Raw genomic sequence first — 21,547 nt, forward strand, 5'->3', positions numbered from 1 at the left:
GGTGACTACAGAGTGAACTCAGTGACCCCCTCTTGAAACATGCATAGCAAACCATTGTATTGACAACACGCGCACACACACACTAGTCAGCTGTCACATACTCATCTCATGGATTTGTTCTGTCTTTCTTTCCTCATAAGTCTGTAATTGAAGGTCAGTCATTATTTTTGCTTTACTGGTATTTTTAGATGTGAAATACCGAGTTAATGCGTGAGAAGTGGTGGTTGCCTCTAAGCGCCTTGCATGTCCCCGTGGGTGGGTGAGGGGGCTTCCCATCCCCCACTTAACATACAACATATAGATGAACCCACTGACCCTTCTCCTCAGCTCACACACAAAGCTGTGTCCTTGTTTGATTGACAGCACCTGTATCTCTGGGTATTGCAACTTACAATTGCCCAGTAACCTCAACACCAGTTCAGAAAACCATCACCTTTCAAAACACAATAATGGTAACCTGTGGTAATAGTAAACCAGTGGAGAGGTCATGTCATGTATACCTTGCAGGGACCAAGTCAATAGAAAAAGCTTCACAACCCCCAACAGCATTCCTCTGCTGCACATGAACCCAGTGAACCTCCTCTGAGTTCATAGGTACTGAAGACCACCCCCATCACTTCTAGCTCCCTTCCCCCTATTTGTCCCTTCCCCCAGCTTTGTTTTTCCTCTTCTTCCTCTCACTACCAGCTATCATATTGACAAGCTTTAGAATCAATTGTAGTTAGTGGTTTAAGTTTAAAGCAATGGAGATGTTTTGCTACTACACATCTCAGTGGGTTTGAACTGGTCCTTAACATGGAAAAGAACCCTCCCCTGTAGAGTAATTTAAGGTAAAGATCAAGTTAAGGACAACTTGGATTTACCAGCAATGTTGTTGCCTCTGAAGTACAACATAACAATATGGTGTGAGCTATGTCAGTGCTCAGTCTTGTGTCCTAAAATGACATATAGCTGATCCTGTGGTTCATATCAGGAGAGCTTATGTTTATTTAGCCCTATAGAGCAGAATGGGCTTTATCTTGAACTCATGGTTATTGTGAAAGCACACAGAAGTTCCTGTGAGGCCAAATGCATGGGTAGGTGTGGTGGGAGTGAGACACCACAACAGAGACCTGACCTGCCTGAGGGAAAACAGGCCTAAAGAGAGACTAAACTGCAAACTGTCTCCTGTTTCGTTGCAAAGTCCAAGCAGCATATCTCACATTTCACCTGAAAACCAGGACAGCTGGGGAACAATTACTGCTGCTGTGTCCTCTCTGCTCTGCACCTGTCTGGAAGTCTTAACCTCCTTCACCCTGCTCTCATCTGAAGGAATTTGACTTAACCGTCATAGTAAAGCTTTAGTATTTGACTATAGGGAAAAGAGATGCAGTGCTTTGCTACATGTCAGACTGCAACTGCCTTTTTTTTTATCTTTGCATTGTATTACAGGCACACACACAAAAAAATAAAATAAATAAGAAAAAGAAACAGAAAGAAAACCAACTGCTATTTTATCAATCCAACCAAGGCGTGAATCAAAACTGAAGCAGCCCAGTGCACTGTGACCAATAAACTCTGCTGTTTTTTCTTTTCTTTCTTTCTTTCTTTCTTTCTTTCTTTCTTTCTTTCTTTTCTTTCTTTCTTTCTTTCTTTCTTTCTTTCTTTCTTTCTTTCTTTCTTTCTTTCTTTCTTTCTCATAGTTTCTTTTTTTTTCAGATCGTACACTACATTATTGGTGGTGGATGAGCGCAATAATCACTACTGCTCTCACATAATGAAACAGTTTTAAAAGATTACCAAATCTTGGCTTACATATCATTAGCACATAAGTCACAATGGGCCTTTTTGTCTTTTCAACACAGACGCTCGTTGATCAGTCGAGACTGCCGCAGCGCTCACATTTGCGGTGCCGGAACATGTGTTCATCACTACGAGCAGAGTCATATTCACATGTCGGGGAGATACTCTGCTGCTAGATTTGTGAATGAAGTCAGTTGACACGCCCCCTGCGAAGCCGCGTCGAATGGCGTGTGAAAACATGTAGGCCACTCCCCCTTAACGGAGTCCAGATCAACCAATGGGAGGCCAGCATGGGCTATTGGTGTTGCATAATTTGGCTGAAGCGTTTCACGTTTGAGCGAGCCAGAACACAGTGTGAAAGGATGGAGAGCAGGGAGGCAGACAGAAGAGGCGATAAAAAAAAAAGCGGCTTGGGTGCCCGAAATCTGAGCTCATGTGACAAATAGTCATCACCACTGAATAAGAATGACTATGAACAGTCACCTGTTAGGCTATTTAGCATGCCCCAAATGTTTCCTTGAACTGGGATTTCCAAAAGAGCCTCTAGTGATAAATATCTCTGAAATGTGACCCAAGAAAAAGTTGCATGTGTTATGAATGCAGGTTTAAAAAATTAGGATACATTTATAACTTTAAGGGGGAAGAAAGAAAGAAAAAAAAAGTATCATGGGCCAATCAATGCAACCAATGTACATAGTTTTGGGGGATTATCTCTCACTTCTCACTCTGATTACTTTTAAAAAGGACAGTGGAAGCCAATAATTGGCAAACAAAAAAAAAGTATGATCTTGAATCCATCTTAAACTCTTTTTGCTCTCTTAGTGCTGTTATAATCCTTTCAGTTGTCATCAGTTTATACTGATATCATAAGTGTTTCCTAGATTACATTTCTGATTAAATCTAGAACTGAAGACCCTTGGTGCAATTGCCTATGAGATCTGCCTAAAATATAAATCTAATGGATATTTTAATGACTGCGTTGAAAAAAACCTTTAGCAGTGCACCCAAACTTTAATTGGTGATGTAATGGGTGAGCAGTTTGTAGTGCAAGTGCAGGGATGAACTCACGTGAGTGTTACATCAAATGTTTTTGGGTGCATGTGTTAATGTGAACCACACATTCCCATGAAAATTACCACTTTCTGTCCATTATCTACTGGTAAAAAAGCACTTAAGGACTGTAACCACGGTTATACAAGAATATAGCAGAAAATTATACAATTCCAGTGATGCTTCTGCATGCATGTCTTCTGAATTGTATCACATGGAGAAAGAGCTCCCCCTTGTGCTTACAATAGGAAATGTGGCGTGAGTCTAACTGTACATTATGTTCAGTTTATGTAACCTTTTACATAGAGATATCTAAGTCTGCAATTTTCATTTTTAAAACATTATCTAAGTCTCTGTTGAGATTCTTAATGTTTTCTGTCTTAGACTGACTTCATTTTTTTTGCAATCTGAGGTAAAGCCTCAAGTTGGAGTATTAATGCTAGAAAGACCAATCACTGCATTTCAGTGAAGGAATTGTCAGCTATGCATGGCTCCTTTCTCATCACGTGTCCTGGTCAGCCATGATGGTGAGGCAGCATGAAAAATACCAGCACCAAGCCTGAAAATGAACACCTTGGATGTGTTGTGTTCTGAAGACTCCTTAAGAAATCTAAAGATCCAACACACACAAAACACAGTTATTGCTACAGTATGTGTGTAACAAAATTATTACAGTTTAAATTGTTAAATCAGTGAAATTGTAATTACTCATTTTATATCATTCTGTACAGTACAGCAGGAATTGTGTTCATAAATTTCACTTGAAATGAATAAAAGATGCCCTCTCAGGTGTCCTTTCAACAGATAAAGCATAGTAAGATGCCCTAATAGTAAAACCTTGTTATAAATATCTTTGTTTTAATTTAACCAAAACACTTAGTTTTAAATTCACCATGTGGAAAAAACAGTAAACAAAATGATCAGATTTTTCTGGAATGTGAGCTTCATGCAAGAAGAAGAAAAGTTTTCTCCTTTTGTTAATTGTATATGATTAATTTTTGTGTTTTTCTTTTATTTAGTTACATTTTCAACACAAATTGTTCCATAAATATTCACCAGAATGTGAAGAAATAGTGTTGGGTATGAATCGTTTTCTAATCTCCTGTTGGTGACTCGGAGTATACAGTAGGGGGCATTTTTTTTTACCCTTACTCTTAAAATCATCAGACTACTTCACTGGTTTGAAACAAACTTCACAGACAAAAAAATGAGCTTGGGGTATATCTATGAGATTATTATTTTTTATTATATTGGAGAGTAAAATCTGTAGATGTGATCTTATCTGCCCAAATAACCCCTACATCAAATATAACTGCAAGTCTAGCCTGCACATAGAACAATGGGGAATATACTGTAAAATGTCTAAAATGTCATTTTGCTACACCAGTGTCTTCAAACCTGCAGGAGAGGGCCTTACAACTGGTAGGAAATAGTCAAAGCAGTTCTTAAAAATAACAACTAAAGAAACATGTGTTATATAAAAATCAAATCCACTACAAAGACAACTGCAAAAGATCAAACCACAAGAGGTCTCTGTATTTTAAAAGAGACAAAATGCCTCTCTAAATATGATCCAGATCCAAATCAATCTGAGATCACTCTAGCTGAATTTTACACATGAAAAAAATAATGAGAAACTGTAAAGGCTTGATTTATCATTATTTTCAATTAGTTTTAACATATATTACCATGTAAATTAAGTATTTTTGTTAGTGTTGAATGCTGAAAGACTTGAGCTTAAGTGGACTGTCGTCATACAGAGTCTTGTACTGCATAATTTTGAATTACTTTATCTTCTACTTGAGCATTGAGACCTCCATGAAATGTAACAAGTATTGATTCAGGGTCACCAAAAGCAGGTGCTGAACTCCTTCATGAGCAAATGTGACTCAAGCCTGCTCTCGTTTCTCTCCCCTCTGTTATCCTGGCACTTTGCATTTCTTCAGACTGGGTCATGGGAAAAAAAGGGTATGAAGATCTAAAATTCTCAACCTTAAGACTTTAGATTGTACAGAAAGTTAAGCAGGCCTCCTCAGTTGTAGTTCAGATCCTCCTGTCTGATTTACAATTGAGGAAACATACTCTTCCTCTCTTTTCTGCACTTTCATAACCTCCACCGAGGTGGTTAAGTTTTTGGTAGAGTTTGTCTATTTGTTTGTCTGTGAACAACACAGCTCAAAAAGTAAAGAATGGATCTTGACAAAATTTTCAGGAAATGTTACAAATGGAATAAGGAAGAAGTGATTACATTTTGGAGGTGATCTGGATCACTGACTGGATCAAGGATTTTTTTTAAGGATTCTTTTCATTGTGAGATAAGGCCATTTTCACCATGTGTGTATATAACGCCACAATATACAGCTGGATTGCTTTGCAAAACAATACAAGGCAAGGTAACAATAATTTCTGACAGATGTTAAAGTACGATCCAGATCCTGGCAATATTCTGGATACTAAGATCCAGGATATGGAATATATACTGGGTCATAATCATTTTCAACACTGTCAGGCAACAAATTATTGTACAAACCTGAAACTAACATAAATTGTAGCAGACAGTCTGCTGACAGGGAGTATAACATTAAAGTGGGACTAAAGTGTTGCATGATAATCATAATATGCATGGCAGACTTCTGCGCTGTCCAAGTGCTTTTCTAGTTTGCTCCTGTAACCCCATCTTGCCTGTGTCACCCGCCTTTACCATAAACTGACTGACTTCATCCTAGTGACCCTGTCCTGCCACCTCTGAACTCTCTTTCTCTCTTTTCTTGCATGTTCCTTCTTCATCTGTATGGAGACCTGTGCGACAATGTGTAAAATCCACATTCTGGCTGCTAAACACAGCTCTAGCAGGTGGGATGGCTGGACCCCATCACCCCCCACCCCCCTCGCATGCTTCTCTCCCTCTCCCTCTCTCTGTTTCTCTCTCCCACTTGCTCCTCATCATTCCGTCCGTTATTATTCATTTCTCTGTATGGGCAAGGAGGACTAACATGGACTCTTTGGGTCTCTTTATCCTTCTCATGCTTCATTGTTTTCAGTGGATAGTTGCCCATGCTGCTGGTAAGACTGATTTACATAAAATTGGACATTATGAGAGTTTTTCATGCTTTCAGATTATGTTGGGACTGTTAGGACTGTTAGGTTGGGATTGTTCTGATTTGTGGAAGTGCAATAGTGCAAAAAGAAAAACAAAACTTCTTACTCAATGAATTATACTCAAAATGATTTATAAACAGAAGTAGATTTAGAGGATGTGAAAATACCATAAATATTACTAGATGTAGCGATGATATTTAATCACGCTGTATATACTCTTGCAGGTTTATTGTTTTGATAATAGAATTTAGAGCTCTTTAACTTTAAATGATAAATAATATTTGGTCAAACAAAGATTTTTTTCTTATGTTACTTTCCAGATGATGTTTCATGGACCTATAAAGGTAAGTTCAAGTTTTCTCAAAATTAAAAAAAATGTTCAAAAGCTATAAAAGTGACAATAAAGAACAACATCAGAGCAGGAGGTAACCCTGATCAGTGTGCAATCTGGGGGTTTATCACCCAAACTTAAAATCTGATAGCCAGTTTGATAATTATGAGCTGGAAAGTGCAGACATTTATTTTACAGAGTTTAACCACATGGATACAAAGTTTAATGCCACACACATCATCTAATCACTTTTTCAACATTAATCTCGACTGTAAAGCTTGTGTAAGTTTTCCAGGATTTTTGCTCCCCCCTCTCTCATTTCTTCTCCCTCTGTTTTCCCCTCTCCGTCTGTATTAGTTACAGCTCAGCAAGCTGGCGTGAGCACAGCACTCACACAGAGATGATGAAGGGGTTGGAGGGAGATAGAGGAGGAAGAAAGCAAGAAAAGGGCAGATAGAGCTAAGCAGGCGTAGGAAGGAGGCAGGTGCGCGAGAGCGAGGGTGTCGGATGGAGAGAGGGAGATGGGACAGGACGAAGCAAAAGCATACCAAATCAAGCTCTTATTGTTGCGGCACACAATAACCTATGTGTTTATTGTGTTGTGGATGCACACTGGCTGAACTATGCTGTGGACAATGACATTGTGGGAATGAATGGGGCACACAGGCCTCAACTCTCTGCATGTATTCAGGGGAGCAACACCAACATAGAGAACATACAGTGAAGTGTGGAGGCTGTGCCTGGAGCTAACTGGCAGTTATACATATACTCTTATTATCATTGATGCACAGAGGCAAGTGTGCTGTGGCAACAACAGTCTGTGTTCTCCATATACTGGTGAGAGGTCTAACTTGTATTATTTGGCCCAGAAGATGTGGAATAAAAGCCACTGAGGGCTAAAATATCAAAATAAGAGAGTGTGAGATGTATGTTGGTGTGACACATATATCTCTCCATAGGCATTAAAGCTCCTGTGAGGAAGCGCTAGCTGGGCATGAAACAGATAGGAATCAATACTGATGCCTCTTTAAGGATGAAGAAAAAAAGGGAAGGAGGATGGAGTACTCTGACAAAGTTAGTGGCAATGAATTAACAGCTGCGATATTACAGATAAAGTAAACAACTTAATTTTTTTGGACACAAATTTCATGATATCCCCAAAAGTAAGGTGAAATAGCCAAGAATATGAATTTTACCTGTACAGAACAAATCAGCAAAGAGCACAGGTATGGTTTTATCCACAGGGGTCATTTCCTACCAGGTGCTTAAATGATATAAAGATGAGTTTGAGGGTTTCAGACTTTCTTTCAGCTGTGTGAACTTTGTGCTCTTTCTTCCAGATTTAAAAAATAAAAAAAAACACTTAAGAAATTCTGTTTGCACAGCACACGTGTTAGCATGAGCTTGTGTGTTGGGCATGTTGTGTGACAAATCATTGTGTGATTTTGATGGTTTTGAGCTTGTTCGCTGAAGTGGAAAGTCCTTTTGGTTATGCTCAACATAATACTCACACAGGACAGAACAGTACCGCATCATTTCATGGTCACCTCTTTCCACGAACAAGGGTTACGTGGCGTCATCGAGGGAAAGCCTGTCTCACGTTCCATCATTGCCTCATCATGCTCTGGTTGAATGGATCTGTATACATGTGTGTGTGTATGTCTTTGTTGTTGTATTCCATGTAGGGGTAGCATGCTAGGGTTGAGGTTAGAGCAGGCGCAGAGGGTCAGGATTTTCGGCCTCAGGTTGCCATGGGGACCTCCATGGCGACCGATGGCGGGACCACAGGACTCACTTTTGAAGTCGTGTCTTGGTGAGGGGCTTTGCTGTGGAGGGTAGAAAGGGGTCGGGGAGAGAACAGATTAGAGGTGGGGGTTGCAGGCAGCAGGAGAGGAGATGTGGTATGTGTTTACATAGCTAATATTCTTACTAATTCACATTTGTATTTTCATCAATCACCGCTTCCATCATTTTAATAACTAGAGCATATAAACATAACATTTCTTAAACTTGAAGTACCCAGATTTTCAGTGCATCCTCTCCTTTTTGCACCCTGCTTACACATTTTTTGTCAGCGGTGTGTCGTTTTCTAAAGCATTCCTCTCCTTTGCAAACTAATTCAGATTCTTTTGCTTGTTCTTTTTCTTCCAGACTCCTTTATTCTTTCTTTCTTTTATCATGCAATGTGGGAGAAAAGCTTCCTCTTACTTAGAGTACCAGGGCCTCATTTTCACCATCCCTCAGTCATATAAGAATTTACAATACAGGACACATTTTACCAGACTCAGTACATACACAGTGTTTATATTAGACATTAAGATGAGGCCTTAGGCACGAGATGCTTTAGAAAAGCATCTTTAACTCTTCAGATGGACTCATGATCTATCTCTATTGATATTTGTGATTGGTTTTATGGTTGTAGTTTCCTGGATTTTTTTTAACATTTGTGGAGAATCATTCAAACCTTTTTTGCATGTCTAAACAATTATTTAATTTAAAAAATGCATAAAACCAATATTCAACTATATAATAAATGTATTTGTGCATGAAATAAGACTCAAAATATTTTCTTGATGTTGGGATATCATTTATCACAAAAAACAGCAGGTCTTGACTGGCTGTTTTTGTAAAGCATCTTGAGATAGCGTTTATTGATATTTTAAATATCTCAGGTCAATGTCAGGTTTTAAAATCAGACAATTTTTTAAACTGGCTTTTGTTACATTTGCAAGTATATCAGCCAAATATAGCAGTTATTATTTCACTGAACAATCTTAATAAAAGATTTCTTTCCTGTGATTCAAACTGACATCAAGAAAGAGAGTGAAGCTTAAGTCAGACAAAGTTATCGTAAGCTTAAGCACTCTTAAGTGATTATTTTTCAGTGGTTAGCAGTAGATAAGTTGTATAATACTTGACTCTCACTTCATCTTGTCATTGCAGATGCTGTTTTCTTTGAAGGTTGAGTTTCATATTTTAAATTATGATCAGATCCAGATCAAAATTTATCCAATTCAACAAAAGATTTCATCTTCTTTTACAACTTGATGCAAAGTTATTGAGACCCAATAATAAAAAGAAGCAACTATTTATTACTAACAATTTCTGAAAATTAAATTTGGGCAAAATGTTTTCCAGAAAAGATGACCTTGAAGTTCATGAGGATAGTGAGATCTTGTTTACCTTGTTGTAATTCAGGTTAAAAGAAAGGAATAAGGATTTGTTTTTGTATTGTACGCAGCATAAAAAGCCCATACTTAATTATGTAAATGATGCAAAGGACACACAATGGCTTGTTAAAATGAGAGGTTAAATAAATAGACTTTTTTTTTTATCAAACTTGTGATGGACGGACCTCCATGAAGCTGTGAATTAAAGAAAACATGAGGATTAATTGTCTTCTATAATTAATTTCTGATCAATGGGGTCTTTTTTTCCCTGGATGCCTGCAAGTCAGTGAGCTGTGTGATGCAGTGACGTCGCTGTTTTTGTCTTTCCTCCTGTCAAAGGCATGGTGGGTCAGACTGAGTGGTCAGAGTATTTCCCTGATTGTGGAGGCACCGCTCAGTCCCCCGTGGATGTGGTAACCACGCAGACTAAATATGACCCCAGTTTGATCCCGCTGACCCCACTGGGCTACGATCAGCATGGAAACAAGCCTTTCACTCTGTATAATAACGGACACACAGGTAACTATGGTGGTCAGAGGATTTCAGGCTCTGTTCCAGGTTTATGACTGTACCATCACCGAGTGTAACCTGGCAACAAACTTTTCCTTCCCACAAAATAACACAGAATTCCTATAAGTATTTTGAATCAGAATGTACCAGTCTATGTGTTCTTACGTAGTATTCCTTATCAGTTTATCTACCTTCTCTATCTTCCCTCAGCTGTCATCGAGCTTCCAGAGTGGATGAGTATCAGTGGGCTTCCATGGCTTTTCACAGCTGTGCAATTACACCTCCACTGGGGCAGTGGCGGGCCGAGCCACGAGGGCAGTGAGCACACTATCAACGGACAGAGTGCAGATGCAGAGGTATGTTACAACGAAGCTTACTATGATGTGTAAATAGAAATAGATAAACAAACTGGGTCAAGGTCAAGGAGTGAGGCGGTAGTGGGTTACATGAAAGGGAAAAATATAAGAGCAGCCACAGGAATCTGATATCTTTTCACAAAAAATAAAGGAGTAAAAATACTACCACATTTATAAAGTTAGATAAATAGGGTAAGCTGTTGCTGAAATATGGAAGGAGCTGCTACACAATGCATCACACTGAAAACTCATGCAGAAAACATGTCTGTAAGACATACTCTGTCGCACAATATAAAAATTAAACATGTGGCTTAGATTTTTTCAAAGGCTTCACCTTTCTAGTTACAGCAGCTCAGATGTGACAATGGACTGATTTACTTAAGCATAAAGAAAGTAACAAAATGATGTGACTGTTCCACACTCATCAATACATTACTAGGCTCTTTACATACCTGGGTGAGTTCCTTTCTTTTTAACTCAAATAAAATTGTGTCTGGTTTTGTATTTTGTAAGGCTGAAAACACTTTCTTTAAGAAGACATAAAACTTGATTGAAGAATGTTGGGGCAGAGAAGCAAGTCTCTGTCAATTGTTTCAGTGCTGCACACCTGTCCATCTGTCAGTGTTCAGATTTACCAACACACCCTTTCTTCAAGAGTGGGTGGACAGACAACATTTAAAAGAACATTATTCATGCAGACTTGACAAAAATAGGGACAAATGAGAGAGAGGACAAAGAAATGAGACGTGCATGAGTGGTCTCATTACATAATGTGACAATTAAGCTCCATTTCATTCACATCAGTCTCTTCACCCCTGAAATTTCAACAGTCTTACTCTGGGTATGCATGCAGTGTTCTATCTTTCTTTAGCCTTCAGAGGGAGAGAGGAAAAAAGCACAACTTACAAGATGTAACACTTTCCCTTCTCTCTCCAGCTCCATGTGGTCCACTACAACTCAGAGCTCTACCCCAATATCTCCACAGCTATGACAAAGAGAGACGGCTTAGCTGTTTTAGGGATCCTCATTGTGGTAATAACACATACAAACACTCTACCGTAATATACAACAAATAAAAGAAACGTTGTGTCATAAGCTTGTCAGCCTGAGGTTTGTTTTCCCAGACAGGTGAGGAGACCAACCCAGGATTTAACAACATCCTCAACTATCTGAGCCGCATCAGGCACGCAGGTAACTTGACTTAAAATATATGAAAATACAGGAAAGGGTACTTGATTTATATTTCATGTAGGAACACGTGATATTATTAGAGAATTTTTTTTTTTATCTAAATGAATGGAGCCCAGTGAACATGAGGTAAGTGATTTAACCATTGAGTCAAATTGGCATATGGGGATAAATATGACAAGATATTTAATTTGAAATTGAACAGAAAACATCACAGTGTGACATGTTTTCCATCCAAGATTGAAAAAAGGAAAAGTCTGTAGTTTTTTTGTAAGTACTGGACTTACTTTGACTGAAGTACTATATTTTACCACTTATACTTTCTCTCACCTCTTTCCACCTGCTGGCAGATCAGAAGGCTTACATCCCAGCTTTTGACGTCAAATCTCTGCTTCCTAGGGATCTGGGACGCTACTATCGCTACAATGGCTCACTTACAACGCCACCATGCTACCAGAGCGTCATCTGGTCCTTGTTCCACGAGAGGGTTCAAATCTCAAAGGCACAGGTTAGACTGAAGCACGGACACTCTTAAAGTAGATCCCACTCGCTCTAAATCAATGTGTACCCTTACTCTCACACCTGATTACATTTGAATTCTTCTGTGATGCAAACTGATCTGAGAGGCTATGTTGATCGTTCCACTAGGGTTACATACACTTCTTGTCAAACATAAACTGATAGTGTGCTTATTTTCAATATTATTTACATGAGCTAATGATGATGTTCCAGACACAGACTAGAGAATTAGAATAACCATAACATTTTTTTTCTATCAATTTCAGCCCAAAATTGTTCATAAATGATCCTTTCTTTTTTCATGTTCCATATTTAAAAAAATTAAAGAATTCAAACCGTCATTAACTTTCATCACCATTATAACTGCATATGTAAGGGGCTGTTAGTCTATTTAAAATGTATCTAACTGTCCTATCAAAAGAACCATAAATAAACTTAGATTAGATTGAAATATCCTTATACCTCATTTTTTTTTCTCCTAAATGTGCTTCCACTTGTGATAAATTACCCATCAGAAGCTTCAAAAAGCAGTAATTAAAGATGAAACATCTTGCAATATGAGTTAAAACATACACTGGAAACAATGGAAATATTGGAAAGCTGAAATCAACGGTACATTAGGTTTGGATGAGGCAAAGATGTGGGCCTTTTTATACCGCTTTGCAACACATTTTTACCTTTTGGGTGTGAGGCTGCATCTTACAAACACCTGGACCTCATTTTCCTTTCAAAAGTTGTTTTAAATTTGGCCTTAATGTACCTAAATTAGCCTCTTTTACTCTTGGAACTAGAAAACTGATCAATCATAATTAACTGAATAACTCGGCAAGCATGTTCATTTGCCAAATTATTTTTATCATTAACTTTTTTATTTTAATGACAGTTCTATGTCCTGTCTAATTTGAGCCTGGTGCAGCTCTAGCCTAACAATGTTATCCATCCCTCTCCACGTCACCTGTCCTCCTCACTTAGCTCCTGAGGATGGAGACATTACTTTACTCGAGTAAATCTGAGGAGCCGGACAGGATGCTGCTGCAGGACAACTACCGAGCAACACAGCCGCTCAACCACCGGGTCATCTTTGCTTCCTTCTCTGCAGGTAAGACAGACACGAAGCGGCACTTTGACACAGTTATGCTTTGATAAGAGTGATATCTGTGCTTGTGCTAGGGTCTATATGAGACTACCAGTGATAACCCCAGCAGTACCTTTTCACTGTTGGGTTGTAATGCCAGCTTGCTGCTCACAATGCAAACCAGAACAAGCCAGAGGGTGACCATGCAGACCAAACTAGCAATTAGCACAAAATGTGGAATGCGTAAAAAATAAGGATTAGCTTTAACTTGAGCCAAAGGTAAAAAGCTTTTGTTAGTAGAGAAAGAAAGTTAAAAAAGGGGGAAACTGGTGGGACAACATGGGGAGCTGTGTTTGTTTGCAGGCTGATTAGAGAGGAGGATTTGCAAAAACTGAACACTGCCTCCTTTGTTAGCACGCACATCTCACTGAGGAAAGAGGGAGAGGAAGAGGAGACACAGAGGAGTGATAGAGGGAGACAGAGGGGTAGACAAAGACAAAGGAGAGGGAATTTGTGTAAAGTGCCTTTTGTGGTGAGTGACTGAACTGGAAGGCCTGTGAAATCAGCACTGCTGTCAGAGGCAGTGATGGTGACCTGACATAACATTTTCAACCAGCTGAACTACAGATTCTGCTGACATAAACCAACAAATCACTGTCTATCAAGTGTGGGGGAAAAAAACAAAAATAATCTGTTTTCTAATGAACTGGTCGATCTTTTCTTTGTTGTAGAATCAGGGAGGGAGCTCTCGTCTGGTAAGGCGATGATCTTCTTATTTTACCTATGCTCATTATGAACAAGTTTTCCTTCTTCTCTGACACTTCTGTGTGTATTTCTGCTCCAGGGGAAGTCACAGCTATAGTTATAGGAGTGATGTGTGGCTGCGTAGGTCTGGCAGTGATTGTTCGTTTCATCGTGAAGACAATACGGTAAGAAGCTTGGCTGTGTTAGCAGCCCGTTTCCTGCTCTGTTTCTGTTGGCTGGAGCAGACTCTGGCCACAGGTCTGCTGCTGTTCTGGGTTAACTAAGCGATCTGTAGAAGCTCTCACTTTGCACATCTCTATTTCCCGTATCTTGGCAGATTTTTTACCATCCTCCACAACGAAACAGTCGCGGTAAACAGGTGGTTTACCTGATAACATAACTGACAAGGATACACAACTACAGATGGCAGTGCTATTTTTTTTTTTAAATGACAAAGGTTTTTTTGCCACATATCCCCGAGTGCTGATCTTAGAAAAACAGTATTTCAAACTGAGGACTACTCATATAGTAAAGCAGTTCTGTTCAGACTAAGGTATCATTTTATGTTAGGATGAAATATGGCTGAAGAGTCCTGTCATAAAGAAAGTCAAAAACCAGAAAGACATTAGAGTCTGACCAGCTTGTGCATAGCAAGGGCCTGTGTCCACTGACAGCATATTTAACAGGGCACTTCTCATGGGTTCCTACAGGAAAGGATTCGGGCCACTGGAAAATAAGGTCTTTTTTTTTAATTATTGTTTTGAGAAAAATGTCAGAATTCTAAGATTTTTTGAGACAAGCAAAACAATGCTCCAGAAGTTGAGGTACCATAACCCTGTGACAAAAAACAGCTGACTATGAGGGCATTTTTGACTTTCTGATGCTGAGCGTTGAAAAATAGCTAAGTGCTGCTAGCACAAAAACTGCATTTGTGGACACAGGCCCTACATGCTACATTTAGTGGTATACATTTTACGTGGGAAGAAAGTTGCATTTTTTAAGGAAACACAGTCTACTGTTTCCATAAGAGAACTTACAAAATCTGTTATGCTCAAAGCTTCTAACTAGTGCACAATGAAAAGTGACCACATGACTTGATCTGAATTACAGAAATGTAAATGCATTTGAAGGAACTAAGCCAGACGAAAAAGCTTGATTGTAAAACGAGTACCGGTCAAAGATTTAGAGTTAGTCAGGCTCTTATAGAAATGTTATGTGTATATATAATCCCCTTTGAGAAATTTCCCCATCGAGAAGAAAATAAGAAGCTTCTAAGATCAGCCTTTAGGATTATCTCATACTCTCACCTCTGCTGCTGTAACAACGCTGATAACTAACTCTCTCTTTTTTTTTTAAATAATTTTATTTTTAAATTATAATTACATCAATAAAAGTATGTTCTAATTTCCCCTGAGTGATTCAATCAACTGCTTTGATCATGAGTTCCCAAAGTTCCAAAGCAAATAAAACTCCGGTCATGGTGCTGTAACATTATGGAGCCAGAATGATGACTTATATAAATTTTGGCATTCTGATGTTATTGAATTCAAATTTATTTATTTTAATAATACATTTTTCTTGACCAATCTTCCTTAATTTAGTTTCAGGATATGTTTTTCAAAGCCATATTTTATTTTCTGTACCAAGCATTTAAGTCATCTTTTTGGCTCCATATAACTTTGAGTCTTGAACACTGAAGGGAAAAAAATTTCAGAGCAGGACATTTAAGAAATCTGATCCCTGCAGTCTCACTTTTATTCAAAGTATGACGTTGAAAATTTGTCTCCTGAAGCCTTATCAACGAGCCTCCAGGGGACTCTACAGCCTACTTTGGGAACCCTTGATCTTAAAGGCACGAGTCCTTAAAACTTTTGCAAACCCCCTTTTTGAAATGTTCAATCTTTTTCCTTTTGGTCATGTGATTTTGTTTCCTGATTTGTGACAGCTCTACCTCTAGCTGGGATGTCCTACACAATAACCGGCCCGCTCCCATGCCAAGGTTACTGTTCAAATGATCCCTTTGACTATAAAACCTTCACCTGAACCCTTCTCTTTACATTAACCACTCATTCATAGTGATCTAGACTTTAACCCCCCTTAGAGCTTAAAGACATTCCACTGTCCATGAAGAAAGCACTTCATACATGTACTGTACGCACATTATGGACTTAAAGGCAAATCCCACACAATTAGCTGTGTTTAAAACATTCTGTAACACCACTCAGCAATGACTGAAGTAATCCTTTAATCCTGTAGTTTAAACAGTTCACATACGTACAGTATAACCCCTAACATTCACTTGAAGAAATAGCTGTTTGCATTAAAGAACGATACAGGTCTTCTTTGTGTTCATAATTGTCACCCTTGTTAATAATCATACATCATGTCTAATTCTTGGTTGGCTAAAACTTTTTATTCATCACGTTCACAGCTTTCCATGCACTGTTTAACAAACGAGGACCTCTGCTGGACTCCGTAACAAACTACACCTGACAGCAAAACTGCATAAAATGAGATGACTGGGTGGCACTAACTCTTTTCTTTCCTGTTTCAGGATAAAAGATCCAGAGAAAGCGAAAGAAATTAAACAAGACACGGCCCTGAACTCAACAGTTGCAGGAGAAAAGAAAGAAGAGCCATCACACTCCCCTCAAACAGAGCCTTAGGCAACAGCACAGTCAAACTTTCCAGGAGAAAATTAAACAGGTCCTCACTTTTAAGTTACACATGGAGAAAAACTGTGATAGAATGTGAAGTAAACTGGGCACAGGAGAAATTGCCTACTTCCTGAAACTGTTATGTCCTTTTGAAGATGTTTGCATTGTTGGAAACAAGAATTTATTTCTGTTTGCACAGACGCACTTGGTTTAAGTGCTTTGGTTTGTTGGTTCTGAGTCAGATGTTTACTTGGGAGTCATGAGAGGCTTATGTAAATGTTCTGTTGAATATTCTTTGTTTCACCTGGTTTCACTGTTATATCTTTTTATTCCTGCCTTGAAACACAAGCACACTGCACTGTATCAAATGTCATAGACTTAAAAATGTTGACCTTTGATTTTATATCCACTGTAAAAATATTACTTTGTTTTGCACCACTTTTAGAGCACTGACACAAATTGTACAACATGGCAATTAAAACACACTGGAAGAGTGGGTGATGAAAGCCTTAGGGGGTTAAAGTGTAATGTACAAACTGAAAATTACTGCTCTAGAGCCAGTTTGGCCTGTTCTGTTGTAAATGAATGAGTTATATTTATGTAAATGTGTTTATTCTACTTGAAAACTGATTCTGTATTTCAAATATCATGTTTGTCGGATTGTTTTTTTTTTTTTTTGCTGTATATAACTTGTTGAAGTGGGCACCTCAATAAAATACTTGAATGAATTTGAATAGTCTGGTGTGTATGTATATAATACATAAACAAAGAACAAGTAAGAGACACGAGCAAAAGGTTATGACAATTTTTTCTCAATTATTTTTATTCTTTTCGTTATTGATTTCTCTTGAGCCTCATTAATATAACTATGTACATTCCAGTAAAAGACTTCAATGATTATTTAAATAAAGACATGGTCTCTGTTCATATCACATAGTAAATCTTTTTATTTTTAGATCTTATAAAAATTACCTTTATTTGTACCCAATGTTTTCAAAACCTAAGGTTTCACTCGAGGACAAGACATGTAGTACCAAAAGGATCTATCTGAGTCATTTCAATATAAAGACTGTGGAGATTTCAAACAAAGCATTATCTGTAAGTGAAATTAAATAGGCTGAGCAAATGGTTCATTGACCGTTTGGAGGGATACCAAAGTAATTTTATACTGAAAGGCAAACATGGTCAAGAAATTATGTATAATGAATTTAAACGCTTGTGGTTGTCTCACAAATCTGTATTAAGATTAAGTTGCCAGATATCAACCAATACAATAAGAGACCTCTCCTGATATATATTTACTTACAGAAGTAAACACACTTCTGGCACATTTATTAAGACTTAAGACCACTCTTTTTTTTTTGCCTTTTTTTTGCCTTTTTAATAAAACCTTGAGCTTCAGCATTAACATAAACACATAATAATCCCAAAAATATACATGCAGTAATTTATTTTTCCCTGAGTACCAAATTGACATTGATGTATGTGATAGTGGATGATATTTAGCTTAAGCTTCATCAGACCATTAGTGAAAAGATTAAGTTATTTTATTCTGATTACTCTACATTCGGACCTACAATGTGCCTTATTTTCTTTTGAAACTGATCTAAGATTTCACATTTCTCTACTAATAGCTTGGCTCATATTTGTGTATTTCGTGAGGTAAAAGGTCATTTCTGTACATGTATATAAATATACTGTAGACAATGAGTGTTAATATAGAGATGATTTTAAGGCTTCACAACCTAAGAATCCAAAATATTCCTCTGGCCCTTTAAGAGATATTTTTAGCTGTAACTGGATCCCTGCTCTAAAGCACAGCCGTGTGGACGGATCAAAGTAATACACATGCAGTCTAGGCCACTCCCGCTCACACTCACAGGAAGTGAAATGTGGAAGCGCAACTGGGGAAGAAACCAAGAAAAGATCTCAAATCTAGAGCTCTGAGATTACTTCTCTATCTCTCATCCTCTTTGCTGTCAAAAACAGGTAGGGAAGTTCTTTAATCAAGCAGCTGTTTTCTTCTTCCTCTGCTGCTTTCATGTTGGTAAAAATACTGCACACACAGCTGCGGTTCAGTCTGACTCACCACTTGGTAATGCACTGTTATGTGTTCTGTTTCTTTTATAAGAATATAGCATAAAAACTTTTTTTTCAGCGAAATACTTTTTCATACTATTATGACTTTGTTCCTTTCAAGGACTGCTGGGTAATGGCTGCTCTCAGGATTTTCCTCACTCTGTCCATGTGTCTCCTGCTGGCTCATCAAACATTTGCCAAAAACGAGGCTCCCTGCCAGCTTTCCAAGTGGAACAATGGCTTTGAAACCTTCCTTAAACGCCATATTCGCGCTGGCACTCCTTCATCTGTGGACCAGAATGAGTGGGAGAAGTACATTAGGAACCACGGGGGCTGTGACAGACCTACTCAGTCCTTCCTCCATCCAAAGGACCTGGACAGGGTGAAGGATGTGTGCACCAAAAAAGGTGGGAAAGTTTACAAGGAAAACCTGTGTATCAGCAAGGAACCGTTCGCTTTTGTCACCGTGAGGAGCGAGCCAGGAACATGTGGAATCAGGAGCATCCGAGAGGAAAGCAAACATCTGATCCTGGCCTGCGAGGTGCTGAAGAACCAGTGCCTTCCCGTCCATTTTGAGGGCAACCCCCAGAACTTAAAGCCTGATAACAATGCCAAAGACTGCCAGGACCCCAAAAGTGACGCCCCCAGCTTCAGAATGACCTGGCTCTGGTTATTATCTGCTCTGCTTGTTGTTTTATATTTAAGAAACTAGACGAGAAGATGAGTTTTTCCTTGTCAGTATTGAATTTTTACAGGCAAGCTCTGAGAACAATTCAGTCTAACATTTCAAGTCTTTCAGCTTTCTATGTATTCATTTAAAAAGAAAGTATCAAACTGTCAGTAAAAAAATTAAACATTGCTATTTATAGAAAATGTATTTTTGTAACAACAGCCTCTTGCCTGTGTACTTGAAATTTTGTTTTTACTACCATGCATGAAGTGCAGGGTGATAATGACAGGGATTCTGATGTAATTTACAGGTACAGTTTGGGCATTAATGTCACAGAATTGATCATGGACTTTATTTTACATTGAAAGGGAACAAATTAAATTGGATTTTTCAAAGGGATATAACTGAAGTAAGAGTTTTATTGCTTATATTTTTGAGTCTATGGTATTTTTGATCAGGATTAATCTATTTCTAAAAAACTAAGCAATGGGACTACTTTAAAAATGTCTTGCTTTTGATGCACATGTCAAAAGAATAATCTGAGCAACAAACCATGAAAAGTGACCGGCAAAAATGGAAAATTAATGACAGGCAAGTGTAATGTGAAAAAGTCTAAAGATGCCTGTTACAATCAATTTCAGACTTTATCTGAGTACTGTGTAAAGATGTAGGTTATTTATGATCATACATTCTCAAACTAATAGTCAGTGAGCATGTGTATGTAAAGTTCAAATATAAAACCATGTCACAAACAAAAAGATGTAACTAAAAAAGAGACACGTTGAGTGATTCATACAAACATCGTGGATGAGCATGTGACAATGCTGATTCAGGGTTTACTTTACACCAGCACATGTATCATAACCCACATTCATAAACTGATAGAAGGCCTTTTAAAGATATCAAACCTGGTCTAAGAAACTTTAGTACTTTGTGATTACAAACTGAAACTATACAATAAAAGAAAAGATTCTGGCTGCAGTGTTCTGGCCACGAGTAACAACTGGTCAATTATTCTGAGGCTCCCGAGTATCAAACCAACCTATCATTTCCTGCACAGTATCATTAAACCACAGTTTGCTTTGGTCTTAGGCTTACAGTCACACAGAGCTGCATACATTTTGAGTTTAAACTCAGTTTGAGTTTTTTCCTTCTGTAAACTTTGATGTAAAACTGTGAAAAACTATGTTTCTCAAAAAATGGTTTCCTCTTCCTTTTTTTCTTTTTAGTTCCTTTGAACTAAGCTCCTTTGACTCCTGATCATTTCACCGCTTACAAAGCTGGATGCCGAGTTAAATCAGCAAAAATAAAATCCATAATATTTTTCCATTGGTCAAGTAATAATTGGTCATTGATGATGAGTTTATCACTAAATAAAGTCAAGATATAGGGGATAAAGATGATTTTCACAGAAAATGTACAGACCCAGTTCCAAGAAAGTTGGAGCAACTTGAGTACATTTTTTTTTTAATTAAAATCTGTTGTTGACATTGAACAAAGGACAAATTGCAACTGACTGCAACAGATTAGTGAAAGTAAGAAGAAAGTAAAAAGGTCATTCCAGGGTCTCTCAGATTTAAAAATGGGAAGTGGTTCACTACTCTGTGAGACTGCCTGAGCAAATAGATCAGTCATTACAGCAAAAACTGTTACTCTAATTGCAAATAATTTGAATAATATAAAACAATTTCATAAAAATATCCAGTGAATCCAGGGAATTCTCTGTACAAAGGAAACAAGGCACATGCACTCTAAAAGAGACACTAAAAGGGATGAAGACCAACCCTGAGGTTTTCTTCTATGTGTGGTGAGAACAATAGCCTTAGGTTTTATAGCTGATGCTGCTACGAGTATTCCTGGTGTCTTTGCGCCACAGTTGGGAAGCAACTTAGTAACTGACTCCTCAGAGTTGTAGGTAAGGTAGCTGTTTTCACAGTGCTCTTGAAAGCCTTGTTTTGTTTTGGTTCATATAATCTAAAGTCTGAATAATAATAAATAAATAAATAAATAAATAAATAAATAAATAAATAAATAAATAAATAGATAGATAAATAAATAAATAAAACAAAGATCCCCAGTCAGAAAGGCTCTGCCTTCTAGTTTCTGTTTATTTTATTTTATTTTATTTTACTGATTAATCAATTCATCAGCTGCCTGATTTTTGAGCTCCCTCTGCTGGACCACATGTTTAACTGCTTCAACAGCTTGATGCACTTTATCTTTAAATATACAGACAACTGCTATTTAAATGATGTGTCTTTTTCTGTGACAAGTGACAGCAACAGGCCAGATTCTAATGTTCCTTATTTATTTATTA

The 21,547-nt window shown here is 38.0% G+C and overlaps 1 protein-coding gene and 2 long non-coding RNA genes across 6 annotated transcripts in view; 2 read left to right on the plus strand and 1 right to left on the minus strand.

The window, feature by feature from the left end:
- Positions 1-5,763: 5,763 nt before the first annotated feature.
- Positions 5,764-17,200, plus strand: ca14 (carbonic anhydrase XIV). Of its 4 annotated transcripts, none has more exons than XM_074683053.1 (13): positions 5,764-5,895; positions 6,252-6,275; positions 9,772-9,951; positions 10,153-10,298; positions 11,235-11,330; positions 11,423-11,489; positions 11,837-11,994; positions 12,978-13,104; positions 13,812-13,835; positions 13,925-14,009; positions 14,162-14,203; positions 15,770-15,823; positions 16,379-17,200. In XM_074683053.1, exons 1-13 carry the CDS (start codon positions 5,826-5,828, stop codon positions 16,488-16,490), a joined length of 1,185 nt encoding a protein of 394 aa, XP_074539154.1. In that variant the 5' UTR covers positions 5,764-5,825; the 3' UTR covers positions 16,491-17,200. The 4 variants fall into 4 exon arrangements, with proteins under 4 accessions (XP_074539154.1, XP_074539157.1, XP_074539155.1 ...); XM_074683056.1 differs by having other exon boundaries at positions 14,162-14,195; XM_074683054.1 differs by lacking the exon at positions 14,162-14,203.
- Positions 7,525-21,547, minus strand: part of LOC141800492 (uncharacterized) — a 36,475-nt gene continuing 22,452 nt past the window's right edge. The window contains exon 3 of the long non-coding RNA XR_012599344.1: positions 7,525-8,088. This is a non-coding gene — a long non-coding RNA (uncharacterized LOC141800492). The remainder of the gene's footprint in view (positions 8,089-21,547) is intronic.
- Positions 18,322-19,634, plus strand: LOC141801007 (uncharacterized). Its single transcript, XR_012599365.1, has 2 exons — positions 18,322-18,470; positions 18,682-19,634. It is a non-coding gene; the product is annotated as an uncharacterized LOC141801007 (long non-coding RNA).

Source organism: Halichoeres trimaculatus, unplaced genomic scaffold (assembly GCF_033239565.1).
Source record: "Halichoeres trimaculatus isolate MK-OKI-2021-1 unplaced genomic scaffold, fHalTri1.1 fHalTri1_scaffold_12, whole genome shotgun sequence".
In the NCBI taxonomy this organism is placed as follows: Eukaryota; Metazoa; Chordata; class Actinopteri; order Labriformes; family Labridae; genus Halichoeres; species Halichoeres trimaculatus.